This window comes from Arvicanthis niloticus, chromosome 26 (genome assembly GCF_011762505.2).
Source record: "Arvicanthis niloticus isolate mArvNil1 chromosome 26, mArvNil1.pat.X, whole genome shotgun sequence".
In the NCBI taxonomy this organism is placed as follows: domain Eukaryota; kingdom Metazoa; phylum Chordata; class Mammalia; order Rodentia; family Muridae; genus Arvicanthis; species Arvicanthis niloticus.
In genome coordinates this window covers 33,447,451-33,459,658 of record NC_133434.1, presented here as the reverse complement: position 1 = coordinate 33,459,658, position 12,208 = coordinate 33,447,451, and the positions used below count along the sequence as shown (strand labels likewise).

General features: G+C 49.8%; 1 protein-coding gene across 10 annotated transcripts in view; it reads right to left on the bottom strand.

The window, feature by feature from the left end:
• Window positions 1–12,208, bottom strand: part of Ppcdc (phosphopantothenoylcysteine decarboxylase) — a 33,786-nt gene that overhangs the window by 9,608 nt on the left and 11,970 nt on the right. For all 10 annotated transcript variants that reach the window (XR_013107630.1, XM_076925630.1, XM_076925628.1 and 7 more), the window contains 2 exons: window positions 5,082–5,177; window positions 4,106–4,234 (listed from right to left, as the gene is read on the bottom strand). Coding sequence is in view for 9 of the 10 variants with exons in the window: in XM_076925630.1 (XP_076781745.1) it covers window positions 4,106–4,234; window positions 5,082–5,177 (225 nt within the window). In the remaining variant the exon portion in view is untranslated. The remainder of the gene's footprint in view (window positions 1–4,105; window positions 4,235–5,081; window positions 5,178–12,208) is intronic.

Below are 12,208 nucleotides of genomic sequence, written 5' to 3'. Positions count from 1 at the left end.
AGTACAACTTGGAGTAGTTATTAGACATTAGGCACTTGGAAGAAAAAACTTGGAACTTGGAGGCACTAGGAACTAGGGACTAGGAATTTAGGACTTGGGACTTGGAGGAAGAGAGACTGAAGAATAAACGGGATTGAAACACATTCTGTCTGGTCTCCATTCTCTCTCGCTCTTGCTGAACCTCGACCCTCGGACTGGAGCAGCAGCTTGGGCGGGGATATAGTGGCCGCCAAACGCGGGGCATCCCGGGCCTCAACATTTTGCTCGGGCCGCGACATTTTTGGCCGCCCGAACGTGTGGCTAGTGTGGCTCCCAACATTTTTTGGCACCCGAACGTGGGGCTAGTGCGGTTCTCAACATAGCCCTCTGGAGGTAGAGGCATAGACAGCTCTCCCAGTTCGAAGCCAGCCTAGTTTACACAGCAAGTTCTCTCTACATAGACCCTGTCTCAAAATAAAATAAAACAAAATAACTTTTTTAAAAATTAAAAAGAATGTGAATGTTTTTGATGGTGGTATGGTATGGGAGTAGTTTTTTTGAGGCACAGTCTCATGTAGCCCAGGTTGGCCTCTGAACTGGCAATGTAACAGTCTACCTTCAACTCTTGGTCCCCTGGTTTCCTAAGTGCTGATATCAGAGGTGGGTAACCTAGGTCCCAGCAAAAAATGCAAAGGCTTTCAATGTTCTTAGCAGAGGGCCTGGCACTAAGTACAGGGTCTGCAACTACAGCTCCTACAGTGCCCCAGGCACAGGCTCGGGAGGCCAAGGACGGCCTGCCAAAGAAACAGGTTTCCTGTGTTCTGACTACAGCAGCCACCTCCTCCAGAGAGCTCCTGAGAGACAGCAGTTGTGACACCTCTTCCCAGAAAGAGTGCATTTGGAAAAGCAGGAGTGATGCAGAAACAGGCCAGCAGCCGGCCACCCGCCCACCCATCCCGAGTGCCCTTGCCCTCTCCTGGGACAGCAAACAGTCTGGAATCTGGCTGTTTGCCTCACCCAGGAATCAATATTGATTTCCCACCAACTCCTCTCAAGAAGACAAGTGCTGTGAGTGGGCACTTTCAGTCACATTTCTTCTTGGGTCTGTGCCACCTGCTGCTTTTACAGGAGTCATAAGCAAACCTAGAAAGGACCCTTGATGAGTGGTGTAGGAACAGGGTGGGGGTGGGCTCTAAGAACCCTCAAAACAGAGTGCCCTGGCCACAGCAAAACCCAACCTGTCTGCCCTCGGTGGGGCTGCTTCCCAACTGCCCGACTCGCAGCTCAGTGCTTCCTGAACAAATCACAGCTTCTCTGAAGCGACTAGCGGTAGGAAGGGACAAGGACACTGGCTCCTACTGCCAATGGCTGGCACCGTGCTGGGTGCCTCAGCCTTGCCTCTGGGACTCTGCTCAAGCAGGGCAGATGGCTGGATCCCAGTCCAGAGACTAGCACAGTACCTGACTGGCAATCTGGGGAGCTGACCCCTCTTTCTGGACCTGACAGCTTAGCACAGAAGCCAGGCCAGAGCAGACGGAGACAGCCATCCCCAGGCACAGGGCCTGAGGAGCAGGACTGCGGAAGTCTAGCTGCTCTCCGGCAACTTTCCAGTGCTGCAGACAGGACAGTCTGGAAAGAGGGAGCAGGCTAAGTTTCCTTTCAGGTCTCTAGGAAGGTGCCTACTGAGGTGGAGGTGGCCACACCACTTAGAATGCTGACGGCTCAAACCGTAATACTTGAGACTGTCTTAGACATCTGTCTTCAAGGGAAACTGTTTGAGGCAAATGGTTAGTTTGGGGAACATGTTCCATTGTCCCGCCAATTCTGAAGAAGAGAACCTCAAAGATAGAGGTGTGGCAGCGGGGAAGAAAAGAAGCCAGGCCCTCAGGCCAAGCCTGCAATCCCATGCCTGAGGAAGGGAGAAAGAGGGGATCAGGATTTCAAAGCCAGTTGGGCTACATGAGATTATATTTGTTTTACATGTTTTTTTTTTTTTGGGGGGGGGGGTTCGAGACAGGGTTTCTCTGTGTAGCCCTGGCTGTCCTGGAGCTCACTCTGTAGATAGACCAGGCTGGCCTCGAACTCAGAAATCCACCTGCCTCTGCCTCCCAAGTGCTGGGATTAAAGGTGTGCACCACCACCGCCCAGCTGTCTTACATGTTTTGACTGCATATATGTCTGTGTATCACACGTGTGCCTGGTGCCCACCAAGGCTAAAAGAAGCTGTCAGATCTCGAGACTGAAGTTACAGACAGTTGTGAACCGCCATGTGGGTACTAGGAATCAAACCCCAGTCCTCTGAAAGAGCACCCAGTGCTCTTACTCTTCGAGTCATCTCTCCAACTCAGCTCAAGACTGTTTTGAAAGGGGGAGGGCTGGGCACATAATAACAAAAAACAACAACAAGGGGGTAGGCCTGGGTTTTCAGAGGGTAGGAGGAAGCCTAAGAAAGTGGCTGGGGTTCAGCTCTGAGGTTGGTGTGTTCTATCACCAATGGGAGCGCAGCGGGGTACATGGCTGAGTGCCCCCTCACCAGCTTCAGTGCGCTGCTGAGCTGTCCCTGTCCTACTTGGCAGTGAGAACTATGCTGCACCCAGTCTGCTCTGTCCTTCCCAGTCTGCTCCAGGCCACAGCATCAGTGTGATGCTGTGAGGACCATGCTGCACCCAGTCTGCTCTGTCCTTCCCAGTCTGCTCCTGGCCACAGCATCAGTGTGGCTCCTCCCATCCTATACTCAGTCTAACAATGCTCAAGTCACCAGCAGCCTCTCAGAAGAGGAGCTAAGGGCCCCCTCATAAGCAAACAAGGATACTAATGTCCGCTTTTCTTTTATACGTCATCCTTGGGAATGAGTGAGCCTAGGATTTCCCACTCACCACACACTCACTCTGCCCCTGAACCATTCAGCTCTCTTTGCTTTCTATTTAGAGACTTACTCTGTAGCCCACCAGGCCTTGAGATTTTGATCCTCCAGCCTCTGCCCCTCGAGTTGCTAGGATTACAGGCTTGTGCCACCAGGCCCAGATGAAGGGCCCTCATCATATGTGACATCCTAAAGTTCCTGATGCATCTTCAATATTCATTTCTTCAGCATTTTTCGACTCTAAAACTGAGCTGAGTAACACACACCAGTAATGCCAGTATTCAGAAGGCAGAGGCAGGAGAATTGCCAAAAGTCTGACACTAGCACACACAAGCACACACAAACACAAACATAAATTCAAACAAAAATATTTATGAGAGAGAATTACTTTCTACCACATACAAGCAGTATTATTAACGGCCTACTTAGTGCCTGGTCCCAAGCAGGCTCCAAAGACTAATGACTCGTTTGAGACCATAGTGTTCACCACGGTACACTTTCCTCCTGTCTGCATGGTGATTACAAACCTCTCTCCAGAGCGAGCACTCCCTGTGTCCCCAATAGAAGCCTCCAGAACATCTGAGGTGAAAGGTCAAGAAATGGAGGAAGGGGTGACCATAGACCTTCCCAGGATTATCACAGAAACGAAGACAGATGTTCTTTAAGGGAGCAGCTCCCAAGAGGTCTCAGAGGCCTAAGCTAATCTGGCAATCTCTAAGCTAATCTAAGCTAATCTGACTTCTCACCCAGTTTTTCCTCCTTGTTCTCCCCTCAGCTTTCCCTAATAGATGTGAAAACTGGGTCTTAGCTTTGCGGCCAAAATGACTACAGAAAAATAAGTGAGACCCCTGAGGGAGTAACACTCTTCTCGGAGTATTCCTGTGTGTTTCTAGATTCTGGTGGGAAGGAGGAACTGACGGGGAAGCAGTAAAGGCAGGGAAGTCAATGGAAGTGCATGCGGAGGGCAGGCAGCCTGTGAGGGAGGATGATGGAAGAGCAGAGGGCTGCCTGACCACTGGGGGCAGGAGAAAGTGGACACACCCAGATACCAGCTGCAAAGTCAGATGGTCCACTGGACCCAGATCTTCAGCCTCCTTGCTAAAGAGACAGGAGCAGAGAGGGCTCGACAAACCTGCATCCCATAGTAATGGGGGGCTGCCTGACAACCTGCATCCATAGTAACAGACTTCTTTGTACAGTGAAATCTGCAGCTCAGCAAACTGGGGGCAAAGCTGGCGAGAACAGGCACCAGGAGTCACTCACAAGTAAATTGTCACAGATGCCACTGGCCACCTTCCCCAGAGTGTTGGCATCCAGGGGGGCCACTAGCATGAGGTCAGCCCACCTCCGCAGATCTATGTGAAGAACCGGGTCAGAACGGCACTTCCACATCTGCCAAAGAAAAGAAACAGGGGTCACCAATCCAGCCATTCTCAGTATGTGTGTGGGAGGGGATGGCGGCCACATAGGCCAGGTACAGTAAGCTGAAAAAGCCAAGGAAACCAGCTCCGTCTCCCTTAGTCTTCCACCTATCCCCTTTCACAGAGAAGCTGGTGAGCATTGGCCACGGAGCCAGCGGCTTGACAGAAAGCAGGCCTGAGGAAACAAACGCTCCTTGTCTCTCTGAGCGTATTCCCTTTATGGTTTGGTTTTCAAGAGAACTGACATCTGGCAGGGAACTCCTGGCCTGTCTGCTTGAGGCGGATGCTTGGGTTGTCCAAGCCAGTGGAAGAGCTCTGGGGCGGTGAGAAATGGAGGAGGAGGGGAAGAGAGGAAAGGGCAGGCCAGCCAGAAACGTTCAAGGCTGAGAATGTTTTAAACCGCCTGGCAGGACAACCCTCTGAGGCCCACACTCTGTGCCTGGCAACTCCGCTGGTGCCCACCCCTCTGCAGGAGGGCAGAGGCATGGCCAGCGGCCGTGGGAAGTGAGGCACTCTGGACGCTGAGAGCCACGTGGACAAGGGTGGTGGGAACAGAGTGCCTCTGTGGTTTCATCAGCCCAGATAAGTACAAGGACACAACCCAGGGCACTGGGCCAAAGCTGAGCTCTGCCTAAGGAAGGCGGTACCACAGGCCTCCCGCAGGCCAGGAGCTAGACAGATGTTTTCCTCATCGCCTCTACCCAGATGGCCCTGACCACTGACTTGAGCCCAGGCCGTGTGCTCCAGCAGCCAGGGCCATAGGCCGCAAGGAAGACAGCTCTGTCCTGCTGGAGGAAAAGCAATGGGCCCGCACTGACCTCCCATTCATCAGTGTCACTGTAGAGGGTGACGGGGACATCCTGAGGGCTGTAGAAATGTTTGGCTCTCTCCGTTGTTACCACTGTGACTTCCAGCTGTCACCAAGAAAGTGGAGGGAAGAGAGAAGGGAAAAAGTTACTAGAACCATAGGCGGAGAAGCCACATGAGGGCCAGTGCAGGCAGATGCTCTCCTCCCCGCCTGGCGCGGACCAGGACTTCCCCTTAGCAATGAACCTCATGTTTACACAGCTACTTCCGCTGTCACTCAAAGGTCAGGCCCTGCCAGGTGCACACATCTCACTTCCCTGTTTAAGGGGCTGCAGAGAAATGAGTCACCGCCTGCCCTGCCTCGGGGATATAAGCAGCAGGCTTCTTGCCCCTGGGGCAGTTGAGGCCAGAGGCAGTGGCAGCAGAGGATGGAAGGGAACTCAAGCCTATGGTAGTCAGTAGGGCCAACCACGGAGAACTCACAGGACCAAGTTCTGTGCCAAGCTTGTTCTGTTATAGGACAAGGCATTGACAGCGGGTGTACACATAGTGTGTCAGAATCCATGCTCCAGTAAAACAGTAGAGTCCCCTCACCTACTTTCAGGAGCAAGGCCTGGGTGTGGGAAGGGGCCTCAGGCTGCAGGTGGGCTCTGGGAAAACAGTCTGTGCCCTCATGCGGGGGAGAGTGAGTGTCCTCACCCTGTCAATCACAGGAGTATTGACGCAAATGAGGGGGCTGTTTAGCCTGTGCTGAAGCACTGAGTCTGGAAAGGAAGGACATCCATCAAGGAGGAAGGCCAGTCAAGGGTGAGAGAAAGAATCATTTGACAACCATGGCTGTGGGCAAAGGCCGCAGTGTCTGACCAGGGGCAGTCACGTAGCCTGGACAGTTGTAAGAAGTTTTCATGAATGTATAAATAGGAAGATCTCACAAAGGAAATCCCGTTTCCTGGCCGCTGGAGAAATCCTGACAGCTCCAATACTGCTGGCTCCACTTCACTGCTTGATAAGGACTTGGTGAGTCAAGTCAAGGCTGACTCTTTGCACACAGCCAGGTTGCCACCCCTTCCCTTGGCTGTTTCTCGCCCGCACAGAGCGGGGGTGGGGGTGGGAGTTGGGGGTAACCATGCTCTGCACAACTCTTGAAAGCCAAGCTGGGCAAAAAGCAGAGATCTCAGAGAGGAGGGCTGAGGAGTAGCTGCAGGTCTAAGGTTTCCAGCATCCCTGACCTGTCCTCCTGCCTCGCTTCTCCTACTTACCATCCCTAGTCCTACACAAAACCTCAGGGATGCTTAGGTAGCCTTTAAACCAGCACTGCTCATCCTGTGGGGCACAGCCCCTTTGTGGATAGAACAACCCTTTCACAGGGGTCACCGAAGACCATCTGTATATCAGATATTTACATTACAATTCATAACAGTAACAGAATTATGAATATTTTTATGGTTGAAGTCACCACAACATATTAAAGAGTCACAGCGTTAGGAAGGTTGAGGACCACTGCTTTAAATCAGACCATCACTGAGAGCTGAAGGCCTCTCTCTAAGACACCCAGGAAGAACCTTGCCAGTTCTGAGCAATGGCAGATGGGCAGGGCTGTCCTGCCCCTCCACAGAGCCCAGCCATGGAGTACAGCCTGGACCCACCAAGGCAGGGAGAATGAAAGAAAGGAGAGATCGTGCAAGGGTCAGGATGACGAAAACCTCAAGGATGGGCTAACTTAGTTACACTGTGAGAACGACACATGAACTCAATCACACATAACCTTCCAACTAGGAGAAGACAATTCAGTCTACGTAACAAAGAAAAGAAAAGGTAAAGCAGCAGAGAGGAGAGGTAGTAGGTAGAACTAAATATGACAGAGGTAGCCACACATGGTGGCACATACCTGCAACTCAGCACTCAAAAGGCAGAGGCAGGAGGATTATGAGTTCAAAGAGAGCCTGGGCTACCTAGTGATACTGTCTCAGAAACGGAGGGGACCAGGGATGTAGCCCAGTTGGTAGAGTGCTTGTTTCACTTGCCCTAAGTTTGATCCCCACACCGCATAAAACCAGGCAAGGTGGCAAACACCTGTGATCCCTCCACTCGGGAGGTGCGGGCAGAAGATCAGAGATTCAAGGTACGTTTGACAAAATGGTGAAGTCTAGTTCAAGGCCATCCAGGGATATGGGAGACTGATGCAAGGAAAAAAAGTGGGTCTGGGGGAAGAAGAGGCTAGGAGTAGGCTCACAGTAGAGGCCCTGGGTTCAATTTCCAACACGGGAAAAAATACAGATGGCAGAACTAAGTCCAAACGTGATCAACGTAAACACATACTGACCTACACATCTGGTCAAGAGACACGTTCTCTGGGCTGACAGGATTGCTCAACAGGTAAAGGTATTGAGCACTAAACCTAGGTGTGAGTTCAATCCCTGGAAAAAGAGAACTGACCCCCTCAGCTTGACCTCTGATTTCTCCATACAAGCAACGCACGCACACATACAAGATAAATAAACATGTAAAAAATAATCACGTCTTCACTGGAGCTGGGTATGGTGGCACATGCCCACAACCCAGCTTTTCAGGAGGCTAAGGCAGGAGGCTAGGAAGTGCCCTCGGGAACTTAGTAAAGCTCTGTCTCAAAATAACAAGGAGAAGAGCTGGCAGTGCAGCTCAGTGGTAGTGTTTGCCTAGCTTGTATGAGGCCTCTGTTTGTTATCCAATACTGTAAATAGAATAATAATAAAATAAGGTTTCAGCCAGGAAGAGTAAATGAAACTCTGAAGAACAGAGGGAATGAAGAATGACGGCAGTTACGACTCATCAACACGCTTGTGGGAAATTAAAGTAGAAGGAAACATGAGCAGATGAGATTAGAAGACCAAAGATCAAGGCCCAGAGCATCAATGAAAACAGGCCCACCAGAGGGAAGGAGGGAGACAGCTCAGGAAGCCGAGGAGCAGCCTCCATCCCAGCCCAGCAGCCATCTGAGCTGTCAAACAGAAGCCAAAGGGCCGGAGGCTAAAAGCCATCCATAGGAATGCCAGGCACAGGTTTCCCCGCTGAGCTACACTCCCTCCCGACACTGTGTCTACACAGTAATACAGGGGACCCTGGACTACTAGGGGGTTATAGGGAAGGAAATTTTGAGGTAATAAATTCTGAGGGCCCCCAACAGAATCTCTCATTCCCAACGGAGTCTTAGCAATGAAGAGAAGCTTCCACCCAGCTTTTCACGGCTTAATAGGTGCAGCAAAAGAACATCGGACATTTGAAGAAAACCTTCTGCAAGATTAAAAACGGCTAAACGCAGAAGCTCAGACAATAAAGAAAACTCAGAGCTGAGGGATGCACACAACAAACAGTAACAGTGCTGTTTTTAGTCTTTTCATGTATATGGGTATTTTGCCTGCGTGTATACCCAAGTACCATGTGCATGCAGTGCCTTCAAAGGCTAGAAAAGCAGACCCCCTAAGGCTGGAATTACAGACAGTTATAAGCCATCCATGTAGGTGCTGGGAACTGAACCCATGTCCTTTGCAAGAATAGCCAATGCCTTAACTGATGAGCCACAGCCATATAGTGCTATTTAAAAAAAAAAAAAAAAAAAAATCTACTCAGGGAACAAAAAGAACTCTGGGAAATTAAAATTATAAAGAAATAAGAAATGTACCTCATCTGGACAGCACAGTAGAATGGACTCTTTGTGGAGGGGTGCAGGGGAGCCTGGGAAAGCTGGCCATGCCCCTTACTGGCTGAAGCACTCAGGAGAGTGGGTCCTGTACCTCACCTGGGTAGCACAGTAGAGCTGACAAAGGCACAGGTAAGCCAACACCCAGGACTTGAGAGCAGGACACCTGATGCTGCCTGTTACTGGCTGACACACTGGGTGAGCTAGCAGGAACAGAGCTGGCCTGGTGGTTTGAGCACAGGACAGCCATTGGGCTGTGCCTCCCAGGCCCAGATCCAGGGTTTTGAGTTGGTTTGCCCCAACATCTATCCCATCTATGATCCGCTGGAGCCTATGAAGGGGCTGGTCCTACAGATCCAAAGCTGCAGGATCTCCATGACACTGGGCAATGTCAGGATATCGAGAGGAGTTCCTGTGAGGATCCAGTATAGATGGTGTGGCAGAGGCCAGAGGCCTCAAGGCAGACTGATGACTCAGTGCCGGGGACATGTGCAAGCGGAGATGTGTGACACACTGTGACACACTACAGCTTCCAGGGCAAGACTTTCTTTTTTATTCTATCTTGTTTTGTTTTCTTTGCAGGGTGTGGGGGTCTGTATGGGTGGAAGGATAGGAAGAGACTGGGAGATAAGTGGGATTGGGGTGCATGATGTGAAATTCTCCAGGAACCAATAAAAAGTTTAAAAAGAAAAGAAAAAAAAAAAAAACAAAAAACACTCAGTGACTGGGCATAGTGGCTCACATCTTAATCCCAGCACTTGGGTAGCAGAGGCCGTACAATCTCTGAGAGATCAAGACCAGGCTGAGGTATCTACTTATTGAGTTCCTGACCAGCTAGGTCTATACAGTGAGACTCTTGAGACAGGAACCAAAAAGCAATCTTAAAAATTTTTACAAAAAAAAAAAAAAATTAATAAAGTTAACTCAATGCAAAGTTAGGAGTTAGTGTATACTTGAACAAAAATATAAAACTACCATTAAAAAAAAAATGTGGGGAGGAGAATCTGACTAACAAATTTCACAAAGGAAAAACAGGAAAAGGTGTCACAAAAAAACAAACACATAAAAATTAAAAAGACAAACCTGTTAATTAATTAAGCCAGGTGTGGTAACAATACCTAGAGTCTCAGTACTCGGAAAGCTGAGGCAGAAGAACATGAATTTGAGACTAGCTTGTGGCACACAGTAAGACCCTGTCTCAAAAAAAGGGGGGAGAGGGGAGAAGGATAAAGGGGAAAAGAGAAGGGAGAGGGAAAGGAGGAGCAGGGACAGGAAAAAAAGCTGAGGCAGGAGGATCATGAGTCCCGAGAAGCCTGAGCTACAGAGACTCTGTCTCCGAAGATACACAATGGCACAGAGTACCAGCCATGACCCAGTACATATGGGGTTGACAATCAGCAAGAACTCCACGAAGTCCTCATCCGTGCAATCAGGCGTGCCATCCCTCTGTTTCTTCATAAATGCCCACTTACCAGAGTTGGCTGTTTGCCTGGTCTATGGCAGCTCCTAGAATCTTCATCCTGGCTTCCTCTCCACCTGTACCACCATCAGTATCCCCCAAAGCCCCCAAAGCTACTGAGTCAGATGAGGACAAGAGACCTTCCACAAGGTCCACATGCTAGGAGAGGTAAAAGAGATGAAGATTATACCCTTCTCTTTTGTGTGTGACACAAGGTCTCAAGTATTCCAAGCTGGCTTTGAATATCCTGTAAATCTAAGGATGACCCTGAACTTCTAATCTTCCTGACCACTGGTATTATAGAGTTATACCATCTCTCACATTCTACCTGGTTGTGGAAACCGACAAAGGGCTTTGAGCATGTACTCTACCAACTGAGCTACACCCCAACAGGGACAGCCTTTTTCTAGTAGGACCTTTCACTGGTTATAAAAGCCTGACAATCATCTCCAGGGGTCTAGGAAGATGTCCATTAGAGATCTCACCCAGGGCTAGGAGAGTCAGCTAAGTGAGAGTCAGTTTAAGTGAGAGTCACCTAAAACCAAAACCACTGTCTCAAATCTTATAACTTAAGGGCTGGAGAGATGGCTCAGCTGTTGAGAGCACTGGTTGCTCTGGCAGAGCACCCCGGTTCAGTTCCCAGCACCCACACAGCAGTTCTCAACTATCTGTAACTCGAGGTCAGGGATCTGATGCTCTCTTCTGGCCTCTGAAGCCATACGCACACACATGAATAAAACTGGTCCTGCCAGGCCTGTTCCCAGTGAGCCCTACAGAGCTCATGTCTCTTCTCTTCTCTTTCTTTTTTAATAAGGCAGTCTGACTATGCAGTCCTGGCTGTCCCAGAACTCACAGAGATCCACCTGCCTCTGTCTCCTGAGTGTGGAGAATAAAGGCACACACCACCTGGTTTGTTTGCTGTTGTTAAGACAAGGTTTCGTGCAGCCCAGACTGGACTCAAACTTATACAATGCAGTACGAAACTTTTGCCCTCTGTTTCTAAGAGTGTCCCAGTCATCATGAACACTGGGTCCACTCTAAGTCTCAGAAAGCTGCTTCCTGAAGACCAAAGGACTCCACTCTAATTCCAAAAGACTCCTACCAGCTGGAAAGACTCTACCTAGGGCTAGCTCAGAAACATCCCCAAATTGTTCTTGTTCAGGGGGTCCTAGATTCCTCTGGCTCTTCACTGGCTTTCCTGTCTCCCACACATCCTTCAGTACCTCAGTGCCTTCATGTTACCTTCCTACAAACCCACCACCAGGCATCCTTTACAAACCCACCACCAGGCATCCTTTACAAACCCACCACCAGGCATCCTTTACAAACCCACCACCAGGCATCCTTTACAAACCCACCACCAGGCATCCTTTAGGCCTCCTGCCCTAAGCAACAACTCTGCTTGAGATCTTTCCTTCAAGATTTTTGTACTACTTCTTAGCCAGTTCATTCATATATATATATATATATATATATATATATATATATATATATATATATATATTCTGGCTCCCCTTCCAAGGTATATAGCCATACTGCTCAGGAGCCTCCTGGGGCAATGCATTCAGCTAAGGAGTAAAGTGAAGAGCATGTGACAGGCAGGACTTCCCTATGCCCTTCCCCACCCCCAATGCTAATAGGCAAGCCCAGGCTAGTTTTTCTGGTTTTAAAGAGATGCCACTTGATCTGACTCATCAGCCCTGTGGGGTTTGTTCTTTCATTTTCATTCACTTAGCAAAAAGGTCCTGAGTGCCAAGGGTTGGGTGGGCCCTGGATCAATACATGCATACATGTGTGCGTGCGCGTGCATGCATGCACACACACACACGCACACGCACACGCACACGCACACGCACTATAGACTGTTTATTCACTCAGGCAATAAATGCTAAGAGTCCTGGCAGGGCAGAAAATGCCCTGAAGGCAGGACGTCCCCCACCCCCATGCTTTCTCTGAAATCCTGTGTGTCCTGGTAGGATAGAGCTGGGCATTAAAATCTCCCC